Source organism: Sarcophilus harrisii, chromosome 5 (genome assembly GCF_902635505.1).
Source record: "Sarcophilus harrisii chromosome 5, mSarHar1.11, whole genome shotgun sequence".
NCBI lineage: Eukaryota > Metazoa > Chordata > Mammalia > Dasyuromorphia > Dasyuridae > Sarcophilus > Sarcophilus harrisii.
This window is the reverse complement of record NC_045430.1, coordinates 47,946,448-47,972,983: the sequence shown is the minus strand read 5'-3', so window position 1 is coordinate 47,972,983 and position 26,536 is coordinate 47,946,448. Positions and strand designations below refer to the sequence as shown.

General features: G+C 33.6%; 1 protein-coding gene across 14 annotated transcripts in view; it reads right to left on the bottom strand.

The window, feature by feature from the left end:
* The window catches only part of PPFIA2 (PTPRF interacting protein alpha 2), a 678,249-nt gene that overhangs the window by 209,637 nt on the left and 442,076 nt on the right, over positions 1–26,536 (bottom strand). For all 14 annotated transcript variants that reach the window (XM_031938557.1, XM_031938565.1, XM_031938559.1 and 11 more), the window contains exons 4-5: positions 18,199–18,300; positions 593–757 (exon numbers count right to left, since the gene is read on the bottom strand). In XM_031938557.1, the coding sequence (XP_031794417.1) occupies positions 593–757; positions 18,199–18,300 (267 nt within the window). The remainder of the gene's footprint in view (positions 1–592; positions 758–18,198; positions 18,301–26,536) is intronic.

The following is a 26,536-nucleotide window of genomic DNA, read 5'->3' as shown; positions in this document are numbered from 1 at the left end:
TTTTTAAAAATGCCTTAAAGCATGTTTTTTTCTACCAATTCAGTTACATGGAGTGACTTTTACAGAATATATTCTAGGTCTTACAGAATAGTAGAACTAAGAAATGCAACCTTTAGGGAAGGATCTCCATCAGGGAAGAAAGAAACTTAAACTTCTTTAGATTATCAGAGATAGCTTTTGTTTTTATAGCTGAGATCTCCCCCGAAATCTTATGCCTTTTACCTCCCAGAGAGTCATTCCTTAAAATAAACATTTTTTTTTTAAAGAAAAAGAATAAGAAGAGGAGGAAAACACCCTCTAATAATACATAAGTTCTGATAGGATATTGGGGCCAGCATTATGAAATTTAAAATTCACTTTATGTATGATCAACTCTGCTAGGTTACAAATAACAGACCAATGAAAGGCCTATAGGATAATGTTCTATTGGAATATCAAGGACTTTGGTAAACTCTGATTTTTTCACGTCATTTAGGGAATCTCTTTGAATGACTTATTTTAGGAAAAACATGCACTTCAGTGGATAAAAGTAAGAATGCCATGATTACAAGAGTACAATGAGGTGGAATATGAGTGTCTTTCCATACTGTACCTTTTCATCCAGTGCTTTGTGGTGCTCAAACAGGGACTTCAGGGCTTTGAGAACTTCAACTTCACTGGAGACGCCTGAAGGGGACTGGGCTTGCCTTTTCACCACTGTCATTCTTAGTGACCGCTCATGTCTTGAAACAAGGCACTCCAAATGCTCCAGTAACAGCTATTGTTAGGGAACAAAAGAAAATATAGTACAGGTTTTCTCTCATATCTAAATGTTATCAACATTAGATTGACACTGAAGGCCTAACAAGCTATTGTTAATTGTAAATGGGCTTAGATGCACTATAATCAGAGAAAGTGTTTTATGATGAAAGCAATGACAATCAAATAAAGGGAGAAAAAGTGGAGGGGGGAAGAAAGGGAAGGAAGAAAGGGAGGGAGGAAGGGGAAGGGAGGAAGGAAGGGAGGAAGGAAGAGAGAAAGGAAGGAAGGAAGGAAGGAAGGAAGGAAAAAGAAGGAAGGAAAGGAGGAAAAGAAGGAAAGAAGGGAAGGAAGGAAAGGAGGGAAGCAAGGAAGGGAAAGAAAGAGGAGAGGGAGTGAGGAGAGAGGGAGGAAGGAAGGAAAGGAGGAAGGAAGGAAGGGAGGAAGGAGAAAGGGATAGACAGAGGGAGGGAGGAAGGAAGGAAGGAAGGAAGGAAGGGAAAAAAAGGAGGGAAGAAAGGAAGGGAGAGAGAGAGGAGATGGAGGGAGAAGAGAGGAAGGAAGGAAGGAATGAAGGAAGAAGGGAATAAAAAAGGAAGGAAGGAAGGAAAGAAAGAAGGAGGAAGGAAGGAGGAAGGGAGGAACAGAGGGAGGAAGAGAGGGAGGTAAAGAGAGAGGAGAGAGGGAGGAAGGGAGGAAGGAAGGAATGAAGGAAGGAGCGAAGGAAAGGAGAGAGAGAGGAGGAGAGGGAGGGAGGGAGACAAGGAGGGAAGGGAAGGAGGGTGGACATATTTATTGGTTAAGGAATGGCGAAACATTTTTAGTTAGAGGAATGCAGTGGGATACTAAATACATAATTAAAAAGACATAATTTGAGGAATTCAAAGAAACATGGGAAGGCCCCTACAATGTGCCAGGCATTTTGCTAAGTGCTGGATCAATGAAAATCATAAGAATACTTTCCCTACCCCTAAAAAAAAAAAAAAAAAAAAAAAAAAAGTCAGGAAAACATCCACAACAAACAAATGAAACCAAATGCTATAAAATTATAATAAACAAGTTTAACTTCAAATTATTTATATGAAAAAGTATCTTTTCATCTATTCTTTTCAGAGGTAGAGAAAATTATGGCAGTACAATATTTTGATTCCTAGCTTCCTTCTCAGGAACCACCTTAGGGTTGGATATCTATCCTCTACCTTTTGTAATCCTGGAGCTATAACAAAATGAATACTTGACAATGTTCCAGGAGTTTGTCAATCTGCTCCCAAGTAGCTCTATTTACTATTCCTGTAACTTTCACCCCAAACATCTCCTACTTAGCAGGGAATCCAAATTCCTAGAGGGAACTTGTTTGTTTGTTTTTCTTTAGTGCCAGCACTTAACAGTAATAAGTGCTTAATAAGTGCTTAACAACTGGTTTGTCATTAATTTGTTCTTTTGTTTATATATAAAGCACTGCATTTAAACTGCTGTTTTTTCATATGTAATAATTTACATTATGTAATTACAACAATTATGTAATAAAAATATATTTTTTAAAGCAGAATAACTTTTGCATAAAGAAAAAGTTATATCAACTGGCAGAGGATATAAGATACAACCTTTCATAAAAAAACATAATATTTGAAAAAAGTAAGAAAACTTCCCTTTGATTAAAAAAAAAAAAACAACCTAAAATGTGTATGTGTATAAAGATAGCAATTTTTAAATTGGATAAGTTGGGAGAAAAAAAGAACTATGTTATAAAAATAAAAGATTCCTTTTATGTGATGAATTTCATAGCTTAAATAGAGAATCTTTTATTGGAAACTGCTAATATGTGAACACAGTTTCAAAAATACAGATTGAAGAGGATTGTTTTGAAATATGAGAGTTTCAAGGAACTGTGACCGTTTGCATGTAATGGTTTTAAGATTTAAGAGTTACAGTAACACTGAAAACATGAAAAACTATTGAATTATTTTGGACTCTCAGAGATGAGTAAATAAGGACCATTTATTTCATTAGGGAAATCTGTTAAGTTTTTAACTCAAATATGAAAGTTGAAAACTACTGAGTAGTACAAAACAAGATTTTAAGTCATTGAAAGAAACAAAGAATTAAGACTAAAACCAGAATGGTCAAAAATGGGCATAAGGAAACTAGGTGGGGAGTGGGGATGGGGAGGTGAGGGGGTGGGGTGGGGTGGGGAGTGGAACATGGGGAGAGAAGGAGTGGTAAACATAGATTTGTGAGATCTATAAGAAGATAACAATCCATAAAATGGCTGATACTTTGTTCTTGATTGGCTATTTCACTTAGAGCCATAGAGGAGCCACACAGAAGCTTCTGGTTTTTGTTGTTTTGTTTTGTTTTTGTGCAGACCACCTCCTTCTAGTTTGAAAGCAAAAAGCAGGTGAGGAAATAGAGGAAATAGAGTTGCTTTGTTATCCAGGAAGACTGTTCCTCCAGTCTAATTGGAAGAAAAAGAATCTTAATGAATAAAGTAGCTATGCTCCTCCACTTGGCTGAGAGAGTCAACCAGAGTTAGCCTTCCTTCCTTCCTTCCTTCCTTCCTTCCTTCCTTCCTTCCTTCCTTCCTTCCTTCCTTCCTTCCTTCCTTCCTTCCTTCCTATTCTTTTCTTTCTTTCTTTCTTTCTTTCTTTCTTTCTTTCTTTCTTTCTTTCTTTCTTTCTTTCTTTCTTTCTTTCTTTCTTTTTTTTTTTTGTGGGAAGAAGTTCCATTCTGATTCTAAGATACAGAATCCTGGTGAGTGAACAGCTGGATGGGCTGGACTGGATTGTAATAACCAATGAGTTCAGCCTGGGGAACTTTGCACTGCTCTAGCCTATAAGGAATTGTTAGCCAATTCAATTGTGTAATTCTTTTCCAAGGCTTTTTTCCCCCCAAAGAGTGATTATAAATGGAAAGATACTGAAAATGTAATACTGGTTCAAAAATAGAAGATTAAAGTATTTGTCTAGTTGGAGAGGAGACATCTAAGTGGCAGGATTAGGAAGACTTGTTTTCAAACTTGGACTGAGACACTAACTGTATGAACCTGCACATGTTACTTAACTCTGTTTACCTCAATTTCCTCATCTATAAAATGAGCTGGAAAAGAAAATGGCAAAATACTCCAAAATCTTTGCAAAGAGTACCCCAAAATGGAGCTACAAAAAGTTGGACATGATTGAAACAACTGAACAATAACAACAAATGGGTAGTGATAAACACCAGCAAACAAGTGTCCCAGTCCCCAAATATTTAAGGTATTACAGCTGTTCCTTAAGAGACCAATGACATTAAATTTTATAATCCAGAATTTTGAATTACCCTGTACACAATTTTTTTCCTTCCTTATGTGTTTTCCTGTCAAGTTTCAATAAGACTATATGTATTTGCTATCACAGCAAATGAGTGCATTAGTGGGACATCATGATATAGGCTTGTACATGAATTGTGATGTTACTTATTTGAGGACCTGTGATGTTAGAATTATTTCTTTGGCTTTATTACCAAGTAAATCATTGTATAAATAAATAAATAGATATATTTATGATACTATATATGTACTATATATATATATATATATGTACAGTTAAGACATAGATTTCATCATTTTGTGTGCTTGCTTTATGTAAACAGAACGATATCATGGTTAGCTCAAAAGTTAATATGGTGAGCATACAGATTTATCTCTAAGATCCTGAAAGGAACTAAATATAATTGATGGGTAGTCCTTTGGTGGGAACATAGATTTGTCAGTATGAGGGCAGATATCAATAATTAGCAGTTATCAAGCTAGTTCACTGAGAGGTATGAGGTATTAATAAAGTAAATATAACATTATACATATAAGGCCAGACTTTTTTCAAACTGTTGGTTACATTTGTTGATTAAAAAAATTTTTTTTTTTTTTTTTTTTTTTTGTTATAAGGAATGGTTTTCTTGGAATGGACAGATATATTGGGAAATGTAAGTGATACTAGAAAAAATAATAAAAGTTTCCAAGTAACCATAGTCATCATAATAATTACTATTCCTATCATTATGTATCACTTTCATTAACTAAGCTATTACTGTATACTTGGTAGATGTTAAATGAGTATTTGTTGAATTGAATTCAATTCTCTTACTAGCAGAAATTGTGTTTCAATTTCTATTAAATTAAATGACCTATTATTGAAGGACATACATTTATATGAGGGCAAATGTGCCAACTACGGAGAATTACACAGGTGTAATAATAACAGTCTGGATTTATCTTAGCATAGCTGATCTTAATAAGGTTCTCTAGCTCAAAGGAAAAAAAGAGGGGGGCTTTTATCTATGCATTTTAAGGAATGTTTCAAACACAATTTAGCTTTCCTCTTAGAGTTTATGACCCTTGAGATGGATAGAATTATAGTTTTATTATTTATAACTGACATTAAGATTGAAATCACAGATGAGGGCTTTATATATCTAAGTCACACACCATGGAAGATTACATAAGGAAACTGTGTTGGGGGCAATCTAATTTAGTGGTACAAGAATGAAAAAAGAATTACTTTAGTTGGCAGGAAATTATTCTAATCATAAGTCGTGTCTCAAAAGCTCAGCATTCAAGATCCCAGATATTAAGGATATAAAGGTTTATTATTTGGGGTTTTTAAGCTAATGCCCTCCAACCTGGTAAGATTATATATGTGTATGTGTGTGTGCTTATATGTATGTATATTTACTTCTTTATTTTGTTCTTTACTCCCATTCTTGTGCTCCTTTTATTTCTTTTTTCAATTAATTCACATTTCTCAGGCAGTTGTTGGCTCAGTGGATAGAGCACTGGGTTGGGAGTCAGAAAGCCCTAAATTCAAATATAGTTTCATACACTTTCTAGCTGTGTGACCTTCAGCAAGTCACAATCTCTGATTGCCTGACAAAAAAAATTCACTGGAAAATGAAATGGTAACCCACTCCATTATTTTTGCCAAGAAAAAATGGACTGTTATTTCCCTTACCTGTTACCAAAGTCTGTTCATTCTTATCTAGTTAACATGTCTCATATACATCACTTTTTTTCCTCTGATATTGTCATCATCTAGGTGCAAGTTTTCATTTTCTCATACCTAGATTATAACTTTAGCCTTCTAACTGAGCCTGCCACAAGTTTCTCTCCACAATCATCCATGGTCCATTCAATTGTTAAAAGGATCTTCCTAAAATACATATCTGACCAAGTCACATTTGGTACTCAGTAAACTTCAGTGGTTCCCAATTATTTCCTGAATTAAACATAAAAGTCTGTGTTTGACATTTTTTTAATTATAGCTTTTTATCTACAAGATATATGAATAGGTAATTTTTCAGCATTGACAGTTGTGAATCCTTTTGTTCCAACTTTTTCCCTCTTTCCCCCCACCCCTTCCCCCAGATGGCAGGTTGACCAATACATGCTAAATATGTTAAAGTATAAGTTAAATACAATATATGTATACATGTCCAAACAGTTATTTTGCCCTACAAAAAGAATCGGACTTTGAAATAGTGTACAATTAGCCTGTGAAGGAAATCAAAAATGCAGGCAGATAAAAATAGAGGGATTGGGAATTCTATGTAGTGGTTCATAGTCATCTTCCACAGTTCTTTCCCTGGGTGTAGCTGGTTCAGTTTGTTACTGCTCTATTGGAACTGATTTGGTTCATCTCATTGTTGAAGATGGCCAGGTCCATCAGAATTGATCATCATGTAGTTTTGTTGTTAAAGTATATAATGGTCTCCTGGTCCTGCTCATTTCACTCAGCATCAGTTCATGTAAGTCTCTCCAGACCTTTCTGAAATCATCTTGCTGGTCATTTCTTACATGACCATATTCCATAGCATTCATATACCATAATTTATTCGCCATTCTCCAATTGATGGGCATCCACTCAGTTTCCAGTTTTTAGCCACTACAAAGAGGGCTGCCACAAATATCCTTGCACATACAGCTGTGTCCCTTTCCCTTCTTTAAAATCTCTTTGGGATATAAGCCAAGTAGTATGTGTTTGACATTTAAATCTGTCTTCCTAACCTGCTCTTTCATTATGCCTTTCTAATTATCTTATACTTTATTACCAAACTCTATGCTCCCAATTTCATACAATCTTCCATTCAATGCTCTGCTTCTTATCTTCCCAATAAGAAACTCCATCTCCCAGCTCAATACAATTTCAATGTTTTCCCATGTCTAGAATGCCCTTTCTTCCTATTTCTGCCTCCTAGCTTCCTGATCTCCTTTAAGTCTCAGTTAAAATTTCACTTTCTACAGGATCACTTTTGATTTATTCTAATTTCAATGCTCTCCTGCTGTCAAATATTTTCTTTCTTTAAAATACATTTTATTTTAGTTCATTAAATATTACCCATTTATATGTAACCAAAAAAAAAAAAAAAACCAAAGGAGAAAGAATACACAATCATTAAAAATAAAATTAAGCTTAATTTTTTCCCCTCACTTTTGTCATTCTGATCTCCTTAAGAAGACAATAAAATTGAAAGTAAAAATAAATAAATAAAAACATAAACATTGAACTAATAAATAAAACTAGGAGCTGATTTTATGGAGGAAATTTTTTTTTAAAAAACTGCTTAATTTAATTTAAAAAAAAAGGAAAAAGAAAATCAAATTACCACTATTAAAAAAATGGAAAAATGAATTCACCACTAATGAAGATGACATTTAAGCACTTATTCAGAGATATTTTTCTCAATTAAAAGTCAATTAAAATGAAAAATTAAGTGACATAGTCATGTACTTACAAAAAAATAGATTTCCCAGTTTAACAGAAAAGGAAATAAAATACTTAAACAACTCTGTCTTGGAAAAAGAAACTGAATAAGTCACCAATGAATTCCTTAAAAACAATTATCGGATTGTCCAGATAAATTTACAAGTAAGTTCTAGCAAATACTCAAAAATCAATTAATTCTAATACCAATTATTTGGAAAATAGAAAGTAAAGAGTAAATTTCAACAGATTGCTTTCATGACATAAATATAGTCTTCATATCTAAACCAGGGAAAGTTAAAACCATAGAAAGAAAACTATAGGCCAATTTTCCTAATGAATATAGATGCAAAAATTTAATAAGATTTGAAAAAGGAGATTATAGCAATATATCACAAAGATATACACTATGGACTTACAGAATGTATAAAGGAATGTGAGGGAACTGGGGACAGCAAAGTTGTTCATTGCAGCAGCTAAGTAAACCACACTGATTCATCTTGTGACTCAGTTCTGATGCTAACTTAGTTTCTATTCATTTATGAGTTTTAATTCAATTTCTGTTCTGTGAGAAAACTTTATTTATCTGGGAGAATTGGGAGAAAAAAATATATATTATATTGTTTGAATCTTGCCCTTACCTGTGGGTTGGATAGTTAACTGGACCACCTCTTCCTACTGTTTAGAGACTTGTAACCAGGGATCTACTGACCAGAATCTCAGTCAGATCCAGAGAGTGGATGCAGAGTTTTACAAGCAACCTATACATCTTAACCCAGGCTGATCAATCAATTATTCTTTCCATATTCCTTTGACTGTCTGCAGACACTTGGTGGGGGGGAATAGATCACCTCTTTTTTTTTTTTTTTAATTCAAGGACTTGAACGTTTCTACCTCTTAATTTGAAAAGTCCCTAATCATTCATCCAATTAAAAATAAGATAACTTTCTTTTAAATTAATTGGCCTTATTTGATTGTTTTTAATGTATAAAAGACTGTCTTCTCCTGTATTTGGAATCTGAGGAAGTCTGGTTGCAATTTGTTAGGCAAAGAACATGCATTACTTAATAAAATGATATGTATGTGTATGTATACAGAAAAACATGCATGCTTACATGTAGCCTGCCTATGGGACATGGCAACAACGAAAGAGGACAAATAAAGTAAAAAATGCACGGCAGAGGACAAAAGATCCACAAAGAAGAAAAGATGAATAGTCATGAATATAATGTCTTCTATTACTATGTTTTCTTAAAATGAAAATTTGTCATATATTTTGAACTCTCCCAAAAGTTCTGCAGAACATGACAATAGTGTTTATTATTTTCCTTTTATTCTTTTGTTTTTTCTTAATTTATATTTTAAGTTTTAAATAAATATTTTTAAAAAGAAAACAACTTTGAAATAATATAGGTGAAACATGTTACCCATATCTTGCCAAAGAGGTGATTCACTTAATAAGCCACATATTTTTAGATAGAACCAATGTAGAAATTTGTTTTGATGAACTATACAGGTTTGTTGTCAGGATATTCATTTTTTGTTTTCAATGGGGAGAGGGAATAAATAAGAAAAGAAATAAAGATTAATAAATAACTGATAAAAATGTTGTATCACAAAAGCTTTAATTAAACAAATATATGTGACAAGAATACTTGGAAAAATATTAAATAAAAGCACCAGGTCACAAGATAGAAAGTTTAAGTCTGATCTTAGACTTTAATTCCTAGCTGTGTGACTTTGGGCAATGCTTAATCTCTGTTTGCCTCAACTTCCCCATCTGTAAAATGGAGATAATAATAGCATCTATTTCACAAGATTGTTGTAAAGATCAAATGAAATAGTAATTATAAAGTGTTTGTATAGTGCCTAGGACAAAGTAAGCTCTTTATAGTTGATTAGGATAATGATGGTAGTGGCAGTGATGGTGGTGGAGGAAGAGGAGGAAGAGGAGGAAGGAATGTTGACAATTTGGTTTTATAGTTTGCAACTTCTTGCAACAATTAGATATTCTAGTAACAAACTGAATTTCGTATCTACTCCATAATCACTATGTGTTTGACAATGTTACTATTTACTTTTTATATGTTCACTCCTTTATATGTTAATTCTTCTATATATCAGTATGTTGTAAGAAAAGATAGTCTTAAGCAATTGGAACAGACATTCATTCTTGCCCTCAGCTTCCACTTAAAGTTCCTCTACTAAAGAAAATGAGAAAAGTAAATCACTATCAATCATTGAAGTATATGATGATACATTTTGTGGTTATAGATTCTTCCAAAATTATCACTCAGAATCATAACCACTACAACTACCTTTTGTTTTTTTTTTCTTAAAGAATAAGAACTAAAATAGAATTTTCTTTAACTAGAAGGAATGGCAATCTAATGAAAAGGAATGGTAATCAATCATTTATTACTTAATAATCTTTTTTTTAGTCTGACTTTGCAGAGCCATATATGGGGAACTTGAGGAAAAATGGAATTTAGATAAGACACTGGCTGAATCTTTTGTGGAATTTTTCCATTCTAGTAGGAAGGATAAGGTATGTCCTAAATGGATAATCATAATATACATTCCATGATAGCTGAATTAGTGTTATTTTTATCTTCCCCATTATAATGTAAATTCCAGGCTCTCTGACTTTTATATCTGCATTAGAGTGCTTAACACAGTCTGGTATATAAGGACAGAAATAGGGAAAGGACTTGTGATTTCACTGGCTTTGTGATTTCATTTCATTTCCAGGAATTCTTGCAGGTCAACAACTTCTCTGAAATTTACTTCTTGGAAAGTTGCCTAAATTATTAAAATGGTAAATGATTTACACTGAATATTATACATGGGACTTAAATTCAGGTCTTCCTATCTTTGAAATCATCCCTCAAAGCTGCCACTACATTGTGAATTAATTACTTGAGGCAGTTAGATGGCTCTGTAGAAAAAAGGCCTCGGTCTGGAATCCAAAAGACATGAGTTCAAATTCAACCTCAGATATTTACTAGTTGTGTCAATGTGGCAAGTCACTTAAACTCTGGTTGCCTTAATCAACTGGAGAAGGAAATAGCAAATCAATCTAGTATCTTTGCCAGAATATTTCCATTGACAGTATTTTCCGAAGATTATGAATAACAAGTACTTAACACTTTTTCATTCATTAATATGGAATTATTTCATTGGAAGAAGACCTTTATTGATTATCTTCTTGGAAGACTTAGCATTTAAGTGGGCCTTTATTTTTTTTTTTTTAATTTTTTTATACATGACCAAACCGTCATTTTGCTGTACAAAAAGAATCAGACTCTGAAATATTGTACAATTAGCTTGTGAGGGAAATCAAAAATGCACGTGGGCATAAATATAGGGATTGGGAATTCAATGTAATGGTTTTTAGTCATCACCCAGAGTTCTTTCTCTGGGCATAGCTGGTTCAGTTCATTTAAGTGGGCCTTTAAAAGACATGTAAGATTCTAGAGGTAAAGAAGAGAAAAGACAATCTTGTTTCTACCTTTTACAATGTCTCCCATACATATACTCCTTTTCTATTCTCAATTATCATCTTATTTTAGAATCTTATCACCTTTCACCTGAAGTATTGTCATTATCTTCTAATTGGTCTTCCTGTGCTGTCTTTCTCTACTCCAATCCACTTTTTACTTAGCTGATCCTATCTTCTCCCTGATCAATAAGCTCAAAGTTTCTAACATTGTTAGATTAAAATAAAATACTCTGCTGTTTGACATTTAATGTTTTTTACATTGTCACTTTATAGGCTCCCTATATAACTTCCCCTTCCATAGGCTGACATTCAAGAACACTGATCTCTAATCTTTACATATGGCAGACCTTCCTCAATCTGCAGGCCTTTATACTGGATATACTCCACAGATAGAATTGTCTAGTGCCTTCCTTCTGGCCTCTTAATTTCCTTGTATTCTTTCAAGACAGCCCAAATTTCACTTTTTTGTAGGAGATTTCTTCTAACCTCCACTCTACCCCACCCAGTTGTTAGTTCCTCTATCTATGAGATAAGCATCCATCTATTGTATGATAAATGTTTGCTGACAAAAAGAATTTAAAGAGAAAATATGCAGAAAGAAAAGGAATACAAAAATTATTAGGAAAGTTAGGGCTGCTTTATAATCTTGACGATAGAATATATAGTGGGAATGAAAGCAAGGAATATTTTCTTTTTAAAAGTGAGATAAGGTAAGAGATCAAAGACAGGACAATTGTTATAGGACAAAAAGTGTTTAACTGAGGGTCATCTTCTGAACATCACTGGTCTTATCACCTCAAGAATGTGTTTATATAAATAAGAATTTTCACTCATACATAGATCTGTAAAGGTTAATAATATGTATTATAAGTAAAGGTGCTAAACATTATTGTGTTTGACAATATTAGGTTGACAATATTAGGTAGGCATTCCCTACATAGGCTATGTTTTCAGGAAGCAACAATGAAAATATCAAGTATTAAGTCCTCAAAGAAATAAATAGGAGTACCAGATCATCTTATTTGTTTCCTGAGGAACCTATATGGAGGACAAGAAGCAACAGTTAGAACTGAACATGGAACAATGACTGGTTTAAGATTGGGAAAGTAGTACAAAAAGAATATATATTGTCGCCTTATTAACTTTTATGCAGAGTATATCATGTGAAATGCTAGACTGGATGAATCAAAAGCCAGAATTAAGCTTTCTGACAGAAATATCAACAATCTCAGTTAAGCAGATGATACCATTCTTTGCTGATCAGTATTCTCTGCTGATGCCAGCAGATGGCATAAAGTGGAGAGAATGAAGAAGCCCCTTGATGAGGGTGAATGAAGAAGTGTAAAAGCTGCATGAACCTTAATAAAAAATAAACTAAGATATTGGCAACTTTGTTCCATCACTTCCTGACAAAGTGAAAAGAAATGGAAGCAGGTTTCAGATTTTATATTCTTGGACTGGAAAATCACATTGCAGATAGCAATTCCATTTATGAAGTAAAAAGACATTCCTTAGAAGGAAAGCATGGCAAATCTGGACAACATAGTAAGAAGAAGAGACATCTCCTTGCTAACAAAATTACATATAGTTAAACCTGTAGTTTTTCTAATAGCAACATATGGCTATGAGAATTGGACTATAAAAAAAGCTAAGTCCTGTAGACTGACACTTTCAAATTATGATATTAAAGAAGACTTTTGAGACTCCTGGATAGCAAGGACATTCAATCAATATTTTAAGAAATGAATTCAAACTATTTCTTAGAAGACCAAAAACTGATGCTGAATCTTAAATACTTTGAGATTCATTGGAAAAGATGCTGATGTGGGAAATGAAGAAAAAAGAAAAAGGGATTAGCAGAAAAGGGGATGGATAAATAGTGTCATGGAAATAACAAATATGAACTTGGATAGACTTTGAGAGACAACAAAGGATAGAAAGCTTTACTTGCTATAGCATATGGGGTCATGAAGAGTCACTATGACTGAATAACTGAACAACGATATGCATAAGATCAGTAAATCAAATTGTTATGACAAAATATATTCTAAGAAGGAAAACATTTATACATATATAGATATATACATATACATACATACATGCATGTGCATACACATATACATGTGATTTCTTTTTTACATAAACTTAAAAGCAAGATAAAAGACAAAATGGCATAATGAAGAAAGAGATGAACTCAAGAGTTCAGGGTTAGGAAGGACTAGATTAAACTTGGTATTAACTTGGCACTTAATTTGTAGGGGGTTCTTGGTAAATGTATTTTCAATGGGATAAAAAACACAGGTCCAGACCAATGAATAAATAAATAAATAAATATTTTGAATGTAATTAAATAATTTCTTCAACATTTAACAAGGGAGATAAAAAGATAAAAATATAGATTTTTTCACTACCTGTCTTGATTCTATTGCTCTAAGAGTTTTAGTTATAATCCTCTTTCATCTTAGAAAAGAACATGTCTATTTCCTTTTCCCCCTTAAAAATAACCTCTTTAATTATTAAGCCATTATTTAAGAGAGCAAAGGATTTTCTTTGTTAATCTTAATCCAACTTGAGTTGTACTCATTGGTCTTTTCTCAATTCTAAATAAAATTGAATGTTCATTTTTTCCTCCAATTTTGATTCCAAGGAAAGCAGAGTACAACAAAACTGGCATGAATAATTTTAAAATCATGATGAGAAAGGGATTCTAAAAAGCAAACCGATCACTATTTGGTGTACATGGGAGGACAATAATTGCTAAGACAGAAAAGGCTGAAATACTCCTTTGTCTTGTCATATTTTTCTTCTGTCTCTCTCCAGAGAAAACAGCGCAGTGCTTTGGAAACAAAAGAAAAAGGGGAAAACTGGACAACAGGGATTAGATACCCAAAATAAGTAATGACAGTAAAGGAGACTTTGTTTCTTGAAGAAGTCAAGTCACTCTGACTGGATAACCTGCATCTGGCCACTGAAAGAAATGTAAGGTGTATCTGCTGGAACCTTTAATGAGACCATTTTGCCTTTTATCTTACTTTTAGATTTATGTTAAAAACACACACACATGTATATGTTTGTGGTACATGCATATATGTGTATACACATATATCTAGATAGAGATAGAGATATATATGTATAAATATATATATTGTGTGTGTATGTGTGTGTTTGTGTGTGTGTGTGTGTGTGTGTATGTGTGTGTGTGTGTTATGAGCCAGATCTGTACTTAAAACAAACATTCTTACAAGGTGTTAAGTCAGTGGAATTGATAATACAATGGTTATCTAGTTTAGCCTGGTGCTTAATAGTTCTCTAGTTCAGTACATGTACTTAGTACTTACTATAGTTCTATAAGATTGACACCTATGATAATGTAATTAAAACAGAGCATATAAGCTGAGACAAACTCAGTCAGATTCATTCACTCCATTTCACACCACCTTGGTGGCAGGCTCTCTTCCTTTGCTTCTCCACTGAAACCAAGACTCCAAAAAGCCTTCAAGAAAGCTAGCCAGGCCTCAGGCAAGGAGGTAATAAAAAAATTTAGACTTTGGATTTTAACACCTGGCTATTCTTGTGGTGATTACTCTACTGAAATGAAGGCTGGTCCAGAGACCTCCAGAAAACCAACAAGAACACTATATATATGTTTAAATATGTTTTCCTTCCTAGAATGTATTTTGTCATAAAAACTTTATTTACTGATCTTATGCATATTGTCTTTCAGTTATTTAGTCATAGGGACTCTTCATGACCTCATACATCATAGCAAGTCAAGCTGAGACCTATTGAGAAAGGTGAACCTTTCTGTGATATATGAAAGATCATAGGGAAATAGAGTTACACTAATTTTGTTCTGATTTTCAATGTTCATGTTTGATCATGTCACTCACTTCCTCTCTTGACAATTCTCTCTTCCTGATAAAAGAAAAACTCTTCTGTTTGAATTTATAAGTCTACAAAATCTGATTCCAGTCAAATTTCTAGACTGATTAATGTGTGTGTTTCTCCACACAGGATGAGTTGCAGCAGATCTGGTTCTCTTTGCTGTCTCCTACATGTGACACTTACATTGAAGACATTCCATCTTCCATTCCTGAGTCTTTACAGAGACATGAAATACATACTCATTTTTACTTCCTAGAACTCCTAATTTTTCTTGACCAGCTGAATGGTACAATAACATTGATCAACTTAGGGTCCCAAAATCTTGAGTTGAATCTTGCCTCTGTGAAATGTCCTCTCTGTATACCCACATTTCCTTATTTATAAAATAGGGGTAGTAATAATACCTACCTCCTAGAGCTATTATGAGGATCAAATGGAAGAATATCTATAACTTATTTTGTCATCTTTATAGTGCCTTTAAGTTCCATGTAAGTGCTAGATATCATTTTAATGCCTAATTCAAGCACAAATTCATATAAAAAGCTCATCCTGATATCCCTAGGCATTAGTGCACTTTCCTTCAATTATATTTTATTTTCTTAGATACATTCTATATTTATTTATCTTTGTATATGTACATTTTTCCCAAGAAAATGAAAACTAGAATTTTCTGGAATTAGGGACTTTCCATTTTTATCTTTTTAACCCCAGTGCCTAGAACAAATCCTAGTTGAATGAATGAATGAAAAAACTACTTTGGGGCCATCTGACTAACACCCGGGAGCAAAAGTTGTCATAAAATAAGATATTCAAGGAAGAAGTAATCCTTTTGTTTGTAGTGGCCAGAAGCTGGAAAATGAATGGATGGCCATCAATTGGAGAATGGTTGAGTAAATTGTGATATATGAATGTTATGGAATATTATTGTTCTGTAAGAAATGACCAGCAGGACGAATACAGAGAGGATTGGTGAGACTTACATGAACTGATGCTGAGTGAAATGAGCAGAACCAGGAAATCATTATATACTTCAACAACGATACTGTATGAGGATGTATTCTGATGGAAGTGGATTTCTTCAACAAAGAGAAGATCTAACTTAGTTTCAATTGATCAAGGATAGACAGAAGCAGCTACACCCAAAGAAAGAACACTAGGAAATGAATGTAAACTGCTTGTATTTTTGTTCTTCTTCCCGAGTTATTTATACCTTCTAAATCCTATTCTCCCTGAGCAACAAGAGAACTGTTCAGTTCTGCACACATATATTGTATCCAAGATCTACTGTAACCTATTTAACATGTATAGGACTGCTCCCCATCTGGGGTAGAGGGTGGAGGGAGGGAGGGGAAAAATCAGAACAGAAATGAGTGCAAGGGATAATGTTGTAAAAAATTACCCTGGCATGGGTTCTGTCAATAAAAAGTTATTAAAAAAAAAAAGTAGAAAACCCAGATGAAAAAAAAAAAAAGAAGTAATCCTTCTAAGTCTGCTTTGCTCTATTTAAAGGTCAAAAACTTAGGATATGGCAGTGGGAATTAGGGTAGCAGTCAGTAGAGAGACTCAGAATCTGATGAATCGGGTAGATATCAAGACATAGGTAAAGAGACTATAAGATTTCCAAAATATGGGGGGAGAGAATAAAAGAAGATACTGGATAACATTTTATATGTGGGCAATTTATTCATAATTTTCTGAGTTGAACAGAAAGGTGGAACAATGATTAGGAACACATTTATAATGCCAGGCAAATGCAAAGAACATAGGCTATTTTCAAATATCTGATAAGATCACAGAGATGGACACAGGGAAAAACACTATAATTATAATCTCACTGACAGAGGAAACTTCTAGATGGAGTGACTACTAATATAGGTTAACACCTTATAATTTTAAAGAGTTTTATAGCTCACTTAAAGGTTGAGTAATTCAACCAGATTTCCACAATTAGTACTCACACATGTGTATATGTGTGCATATGTATGAATATGTATATATATATGCATATAGGTATATATGCACATTATATATGTATGTGTGTATATATGTGGGAATGGGTGTGTATGTATATGCTTGGGTATATCTCAGAGATAAGACCTGAACTTGTCTTTGTGATCCTAAAGTCTACTTTTTATTCACTATGCCATGCTACCTCTTGGATAAAAGCCTAAGGAAATACATGGATCCTGATCACATAAACATTATGCACATAGAGGGAACTTTTACTGCTAGTATAAGCACAATGGTTATTTAGTTATGTTTTTATTTTACTTCATATCTTTTCTAAGACCAGCCATAAAAGATATGGTTTATTCATAATATTCATTTTCTTGGATATTATTTGTAATAGCTACAGCGCTCAAAATATAAAAGAAAAATTTTTTTCCATCTGTATACTGGAATTGAATGCCTATACTTAAGATGACTTTGCTTTCCTACAATCAGGTAACTGCAGTGAGTTTATAGAGTAAGGACTGGAATATTTTATGTTTAACCCATATACAACTTATTTGTATATATATGCTTGTATGTAGTCTACTTGAGTAAAGCTGGAGGGCAGGAATTGTTTTTGTCTTTTTTTGTATAATCACTGCTTAGCAGAGTTCTTTTCACATAACAGGTAATTAATAAAGGCTTGTTGACTTGACAAAAGAAATGCAACTGTTTTCTCTCTTATGTGAGGACAAAAAGTGTTGTTAGACAGTGATAATGATGAAATATCCTATTTCTTAAAGAAGATCCTACGTTCAATTTTATTTTTCCCCCATAAAGCCATAAAAAATGAGAACTGGGAGGAACTTTAGTAAGCATAGAATTTAACCCCAAAAGATGTAACCAGTAAACAGGAGAGGGAAACCTAGAACACCCATCTCCTGAAAGCATTTCAGTATTCTTGTCACTGGTTAAATTTTGAAATAGTATGTGCATAGTCACATGATCTTTAAAAATCCAGATATCATTTTTAAGCTGGTAAGGGCACATATGATTGTCTGGGACTTCTATGAGGCAACTGATAGTATAGTACATAAAGAGCTGTGGCTGAAATCAGGAAGACCTCAGTTCAGAACCAGCCTCAAACACTTTTACTAACAGTGGAATCTTTAACATGGAAATAATGAAAATCCCTACAGCTTGTAGTGAGGATAAAATTAAAGATTGTAAGAGCTATAATACTAAAATACAAAAGGGAAATTTCTAGCTAATGGCATATAATAGACACCATATAAATGTTTATTTCGCCCTTCTCTTAGTCTATGGGAATCTTTGCTTAGCAAAGAATCAAGGGAAAGAAACCAATTCAAATACAAGATAAAATCGTTCTGTGTACTTCATGCTTACTCTTGTGTTGTTTCTCTCAGCCTTAAGTTCAGAAATTTCTTCTTCTTTTTCTAGCAATTGCTCCCGGCATGCATTTAATTCTTTTGTCAAAGCAGCAAATTCCTGAAAATGAAATAGAAATAGTTATGGAGATGTTTAAATTTTTTTCAACTGGTGTTATTAAACTAGCATTTAAAAAGACATGAAAGTTTCAAATATACAAGAAAATTGATGTAAAATATTTCCTCATGATTTTAAGATTTGTCTTCAAATGAAAACATAGAATACACAACTACCAATGTATATATAGGTCAATAAATATTGCTTTCACCACAGCTTGTTTACTCTGAAAAAACTGATAAAATATATTCAGAGTGATAGTACTTTGCTTCCAAATATTCTGCTTTGATTACTAACAAGCAAATACTTTATTGGTATGGATAAATGTCATGTGTTTTCCCAAATCTAGCTTCTAAAAATCAGTATATATCTGTGTATTTACTGTGTTTTTTTTCTTTTTGATCAAAAAGGTCCATTTTTTGTTGGTTTTGTTCTGACATTTTCTATCACATTTGACTCTGTGATCCTGTTGGGATTTTCTTGGCAAAGATACTGGAATAGTTGCTATTTGGAATTTTCTGGATAAAGATATTAAAGTAGGTGACTATTCCCTTCTCCAGCTCATTTTACAGATGACGAAATTGAAGCAAACAAGTTTAAGTGACTTTCCCAGGGATTATAGAATGTGTACAGGTTTGAATCCAGATTGGAACTCAAGAAGACAAGACTTTCTGATTCCAAGTCCAATATTCTATCCACTGTACCACCTAGCTATTTGTTGCCTTTTTAAAGATGTTACCCAGTACTAGGATGGATATGATATGTATGACTTTTCATATTTCTGATTTGACTCCTAATCTAATATTTTTTTGACAATGGATATGTATTACCCACTGGATTAAGCATCTTGAGGGCATGGACTCTCTTGCTTTTGTATTTGTAAAACTAATGCCTCACCAAGTAGGCACCAGAATGCTTACTGGTTCCTCATTTAAACAGTTGGTTTAGATCATGGACCATTATGATTTCTAAATTCAGCACTAGCAATATGGAGAATGATAACTGCATATAATAACGACCCATTATTTTTGGTACCTTATGAGACTATTATATTGACTTCTGAAGTAAGAAAGATGCGGGAAAATGGGGAAAATATAGAAAAGAGCAATATATTTTTTGAAGATGTGAAGAGTAATCATTATGACAAAAAGATGAAATAACTATAATTATATAACCAGAGAGAGGGGGACAGGAGAGAAAAGCAGATAAGAGTCCTGGACCTGGAATTATGGGATCAAAGGATTCTGTAATCATTAGGCAATGAACATTTCTTAAGCACTCACTAAGTGCCAGGCTATGCTAAGCTATAATTCTAATTAGAAGGGACTGGAGCTCAAAGACAGATGTCTTTTTATAGGCAAAGAAAATAAGGCACAAACAGATTAAGTTACCTCAAAAAATAAAAATTAGATCTCTAATTTCATCAGCATTGGAAGCTCCCAGGAAGGAACGCCGTTAGCCAATATAGAAGGGAAACCTTTCTGTAATTGTCTTCAAATTTCTTGCCTCACTGTGGTTGTGATTATTCTCCAGACTGCTCTTTTCAAATTACCATTAACCTTCTTTAAAATGATTTCCAGAAATAGCAATTGTGCCAATCACTGTGGTTAAGAGGGTCCTGGCTGGTCAGTTTCGGACACAATAGCAGTTAGTTTGAAGTTCAAAAGAAAAATCAATATCAAAGACAAAAAATCATTTAATTTCAGCTGTACACAAAAAAAATAAGTCAAAAGTAAATGGTTAGGTCCTATGTGCAGTGGAGAGGGATGGCTTTAGGTTTGTTTTTTTGTTTGTGCTTTAACTCTGCTCCTTATTCTCCCCGCCCAATCTCCCAAGTGGGTACTTCAAAGAGTTCAGAGAAGTGTTCTGGGCTTAGACCAAGATGAAAGGCCTTATTGTCAGGGTTTGCTTGAACTGCTGATTAGTCTGTTTTTTCCTAGTGACAGTTTGATTGCATCTCCTAGTTAGCCTCTGATCATATTATTTAAATAGAGATTGAAAAAAAATAGGGAGAATAATAAATGCTCTCCAAAGTCATAACCTTACATATAAGTAAATTTGCTTTTAGGGAGGGAAAACCATAAAGAAAATAATATATATATTCATGATATTGTTCCAAAAGAGAGGCATGTGGTAAGATGGCTAGAGATTCATATTTCATAGTGTCTTTCCTCTTTATAGCCCCACCATGTTTACAAAATGAACCAATCATATTTCAATGAACATGCAATTCTTTTAGGATTAACCAAATCTATCCATAGACTCCTTAGAAGTCCAGGTAACCTCATGTGTGGAATCTGTTCTAGTGCAATCAAATAAGATTTCAAATCAGTGTGCATTATGGATATGTTTATAGAGATATATGTCCTCTATTACATACTTCTAAATTTACATACTTCTAAATTTCATACTTCTAAAATTACATACTTCTAAAATTAGTTAATAACATTTCAAAAATGATTAATGAGAGTAATGCAACTGAAAAGAAAACAAAAGAGTGGGAGTTGCTCATTAGATACATTATTTAATTTCTTATTCATATTTCTGTCTCTTTCAGCTTGCCAATAGTAAATAATTTATTTTATAGTATCACCAAAAACCAATGATTTCCATTAACAGTTACTAGACTTGAAAAGCAATGAGTAGTTTTCATAGAAATTAAAGCCAGAGCACCCAAATTTGTTTGCTTTTTTCCCCCTATTATATAACAGCACAGGATGCTAATGACCTCTGCTCTTGCATTTGCCTCCTAGACTCACACAGACCAAGGAAAATGCTGTCATCTGGAATTATTGCTTGTAACAGCAATGCTACATGGTCAGTCATAGGTTAGAAGGCCGGGAGGGAAAATTCACTGCATAACTAATACAATTTGACAGGCACAACTGCACTTTTAAAGTTTTCACAGAAGTTGTTGAGCTCTGAAGTCAGTTATAAATCAAAACAAGTTTAGAGCTGCATGGAAATTATATTGGATGCCCTTTTCCATGTTCAAATACTGATAAGCAAATTTCCCTGCTAAGGAAAGTTCATGACAAAAAGATGCATTATTCACTTTGAATATACCTTTGACTCTAACAGCTGTTGAACCTCAAGCTTTCTATTTCTCCTTTAAATTTTGGATTCATGAGATTTCCACAAAGGTGTTTCCTCCTGTTATACACACACACACACACACACACACACACACACACACATATTTTTTACCCACGAGATTAGTGTCCAATACATAGTAATTCTACATCAACCTCAGCTGGATTAAGTATACATTTACTTTAATGAAATTTCATGGCCCTCAGTCTTTTATAAATGGTGATTTCTCACCTAATATATCAAGAATGTTCCAAGGGTATATTCTTAGCTGTCATGGAAGCCTTGTAAGCCTTTCCTTTCCATTTCCATGCCCTTGACCATAAATTCAAAATCTATTCTAGGAAAATAATAGAATACTGTGAAGAGTAAAAGTAAGGAAAGCAAGGAGTTCCCAGAAAAAGAACAAATTTTAGGGACAGCTAGATGGCACATTGGAGAGAGCATCAGCCCTTGAGTCAGGGACACCTAAATTCAAATCTGACCTCAGGTACTTAACACTTACTTGTTGTGCGAGCAACTCACTTAACTCCAATTGCTTAGTGGGAAAAAAAAAATCAAACTTTGAGGAAACATATTGAGTTAGGTACTTGGCTTTCTCAGATATCTTGCCTTATAATCCAGAAGTACCTTTCTCCATTCTGAATCTTTCCAGCAACTGTTTTCGGGCAACTAGTTGTATATTTGGCAAGCAGATAATAAAACAAAACAAACAAAAGACAATAAAGAACAACAAGACACCCCAGAAAATCCTTGAACCAATTCAAGATAACTTTTGGTTTATACATTCATGGCTCACTCTCCTCATGAAAATTTGATTTGGCACTCAGCTGATTCCTTTATCACCAGCACACAAGGAACATTCGCCAATGAGATCAAGTGTCTCTTCCTTTACTCTTTTACATACCCCCAAATCTCAATTTTTCCTCTCTTCAATAATCAAAGCACTCAAAAATGAATTTAACTTTTTTCTATAGGAGATTATATGTGAAAATTACTTAACAATGAACAGACCTTTTATGCATTTGTTATAGCAATTCATCTTTTTGTTTCTATCATTTTAAGAAGACCTTCCCAAGAATTTTGTCTATCATTTTGCTTCTACATTAGACATTCTTAAATTTATTTTGTGTGACATCAACTGCTTTGACAGAATGGTGATGCCTCTGGGACCCCATTTCAGAAATGCTAAATTTCAGTTACATATTAATGAAAATAAAGATCTAAGTATTAGAAAATAACAAACCACTCCAATATCTTTGCCAAGAAAACCCCAAAATGGGGTCACAAAGAGTTAATTACAATTGATGACTGAACAAGAACAACTGGCAAATAATGGTGGTGTTTTCAAGATACTGAATAAAATTAGTTTTTTTCCCCTTAATTTTTTTTTTTACTGTTTGCAAGATGTTCTATAATTCCCTCTTTTTGCCTTTTCCAAATAAACAAAATGATATCTAACCACAAAGCTGTCCAGCATCAGTGAATTCTCATGAAAATTATTAACTAGGGAAAGAGGGAATAAATTTAAAATTCATTTTTGAAGATGCCTTCAGAAATACCAATTACAAAGTTTTAAGAATTTCAGCAAATAATGTCATTTATTTTTTATCTTATATTTTAACCATATGGTGCATATTGGGACTACAACTCTTGCATAGATTAAAACAATCAGCTGCCCCAATAAGTATAATGTGAAAAATGGGTCAGTCATGGGGCCATTGCTATTTAAGAAATTTCCCAGTAGGACAAGTCTACTTTCTATACCTCTGACAGGGGAAAGCAAGAGTCATGTACAACATGATGCTGTATATTAATTTCTACAGCTTGAGCATCTGATTTGGTAAAGCAAATGCTGTGGCAAAATACTGATACAAGGAAAAAATCAGATTAATAATTAATGTTAAATGCTTTTCAAAACAGTCTCAAGAAAGATTCTGTTTGTGAGTAGAAGAAAACATATTAGTCATCATACCATGACAGTAGGTTTCATATTTTTAAAATGAAATATATAATTGCAACATCATTTGAATTTGAATTTGCATTTGGATTTGAAACCAAGGCATCTGATTACAGAAATCAGAACACTTTCCTTACCACCAATCTGCTTCCTGAATATGAACTAAATTTTCCTTAAAGGATTTTATAATATTTTGCATTAACTTGGAATATTTTATTCCTGTCTTCTTCCTTATTAATGATTCTAAGAGAAAATATACCACTTTTTTCCCTCCTCTCAACCCTACCCAATTGCCATTTTGTAGACCCAAGAAGACAATGATAGATCTTTAAGCTCTTTAAAAACTTAAAGCAGAAAAAAGTTTAAAAAAGAACAGAAAACAAACAAAAATGAATAACCTTAATTGTTGAAAACAAAAGGGAATATCTTCCAATATTCTTTCCAAGGCTCCAAAAGCATATATTCTGCATGAATCTTACTCACCACCTCTGTCATTCTTTATTTACAACAACAAAGTGGCTTAGAATACCAAGAATAAAATTAAGTATAATAATATAAGAAATGAACATATTGTAAGCACATTAAAACAGACAGGGACATGCTTATGTCATTCAGATTAGTCCAGCAACAACATGCAGACTCTCCAAAAGATATCAAGAAATCATGCATAATATGCTCATTAGCTAACTTTCATCACAAATAAATATTTCCCCACATTTCTCTAAGCATTAAGTAACTATAAAATATAATAACATATGTTCAACATAGGCCACAGGATCAAACTGGAAGGAACCTTAAAGGCTTTTGAATACAATCAACCCTCTGGTTTTCCAGATATAAAAACAAACAAAACAAAAACAGAAACCTTGTAAAGTTAAGTGAATTTCTCGGAATGACAAGCAGTAAAATGTAAAGCATTCAAATGAATGTTGGTCTTCATGACTCCAAACCCAGTCTCCTTTCCATAGCACTAACTATATCTCTGTCATGAAAGATCATTTTGTTCAAAAGAGAAATAAAAAAAGGAAAAGAAAGATGATGAAGCTTCCAAGATATTCTTTTTCATGGATAACATTATATTAATCTAATCAATCCCCAGAATTCCATAGGGGTATATACAGTGACTCGATTGAGATTAGTTAAGCTATTGTACCATGGAAAAAACTAAGAAGAAGAAGCAAATTAAACTCTTATCTTCACTTTTGATGTTTTAGTGGAACAACACAGAAAGTGATAAGCATCTATTCTTTCTACCGATACAAAACAGCCAGCTATCAATGTCTTCTGATCCTGGGGGATTTCTTCCATGTGTGTTTTCACAAATTCTCCAAAACAAACAAACAAACAAACAAAGAAACAAACAAACAAAACACTCCAGAGAGGAACATCATGTATGTGCTTTAGAATTTCATGTGCAGAAAGTTTGTGGCAGCTCTCTTTGTAATGGCTAGGAACTGGAAACGGAGTGGATGCCCATCAATTGGAGAATGGCTGAATAAATTGTGGTATATGAATGTTATGGAATATTATTGTTCTGTAAGAAATGACCAATAGGATGATTTCAGAAAGGCCTGGAGAGACTTACACAAACTGATGCTGAGTGAAACGAGCAGGGCCAAGAGATCATTATATACTTCAACAACAATACTATAGATGACCAATTCTGATGGACTTGGCCATCCTCAGCAATGAGATCAACCAAATCATTTCCAATGGAGCAGTAATGAACTGAACCAGCTATGCCCAGTGAAAGAACTCTGGGAGATGACTAAAAACCATTACATTGAATTACCAATCCCTATATCTTTGCCCACCTGCATTTTGGATTTCTTTCACAGGCTAATTGTACAATATTTCAGAGACCGATTCTTTTTGTACAACAAAATAACAGTTTGGGCATGTATACTTATTGTGTATCTAATTTATATTTTAATATATTTAACATCTACTGGTCATCCTGCCATCTGGGAGAGGGGGTGGGGGGAAGGAGGGGAAAAATTGGAACAAGAGGTTTGGCAATTGTCAATGCTGTAAAGTTACCCATACATATAACCTGTAAATAAAAGGCTATTAAATAAATTAAAAAAAAAAATTTCATGTGCATCACTATAGAGCGCAAGCATTCCAATAGTTATCATTTCTTCTAACAAATCCACTGTTTTCCACTCATACATTTCTTACATTATCTTATACACTACTGTTTGTATATATCAAAAACAGTAGTATGCTGCAATCTATTTAGAGCTACCATACTTATTTTCCCTGTTTCCCTTTGTGTCACCCACAATTTTAAATCTTTGAAAATTCTGATTTGTCATTATTCACCCAATATTATTTCAGCAAACTGAAATATGTTCTACCACAATACCAAAAGTACAAATAAAAATGTATATCATCAAAAATTGGAAGTATCTTCTAATTAAAACCATAATTCACTGTATTGTTAAAGAGATGATAAGGTTTTATGAGCCAGAACTCAGAACCAAGGATTCTTACAAGGTATTAACTCAGTGGAATTGATAAATACAATGGTTATCTAGTTTAGCATGATGCTTAATAATTCTCTAGTTCAGTACATGTACTTAGTAGTTAGTATAGTTCCACAAGATTCACAGCTATGATAATGTAATTATAAGAGAGCATATAAGCTGGGAGCCTCAGTCAGAGTCAGAGCCAAAGAAGACAAGTGGACTGGAGGCAGGAGTTCAAGCTCTCAGAGACAAGAAGAGAGATTCATTCCTTCTTTGGTCAGGCTCTTGTGGCTCTCCTGGGGGACCAAGAGGCTCTGAGACAGAGCCAGAGAAAACAAGCAGATTGGAGGCTGAAGCACAAGCCCTTGGACTCAGATTCATTCCATCTTCATCAGTCTTGTGGTAGCTGGCCTGGCCTCCTGCACTTCTCCACTGAAACTAAGACTCCAGAAGGCCTCTAAGAAAACTAGCCTGGGGCCCCAGGCAAGAAAACTAGATTGTGAAGGAGATAATTAAAGGATTTAACATTTCACTATTCTCATGGTGATTATTCCACTAAAAAGAAAGCTGCACCTGAGACCTCCAAAAACTAACAAAGAACACTACAACAAGGAGCAAAAAGAGAGGCATAAGTCTTAAAAAGATATAATTATCTTGACTTCTACTTTTCTTTTTAAAAAATTATACAAGTTTCCAAATAGGTTTTTATATGAGAAGA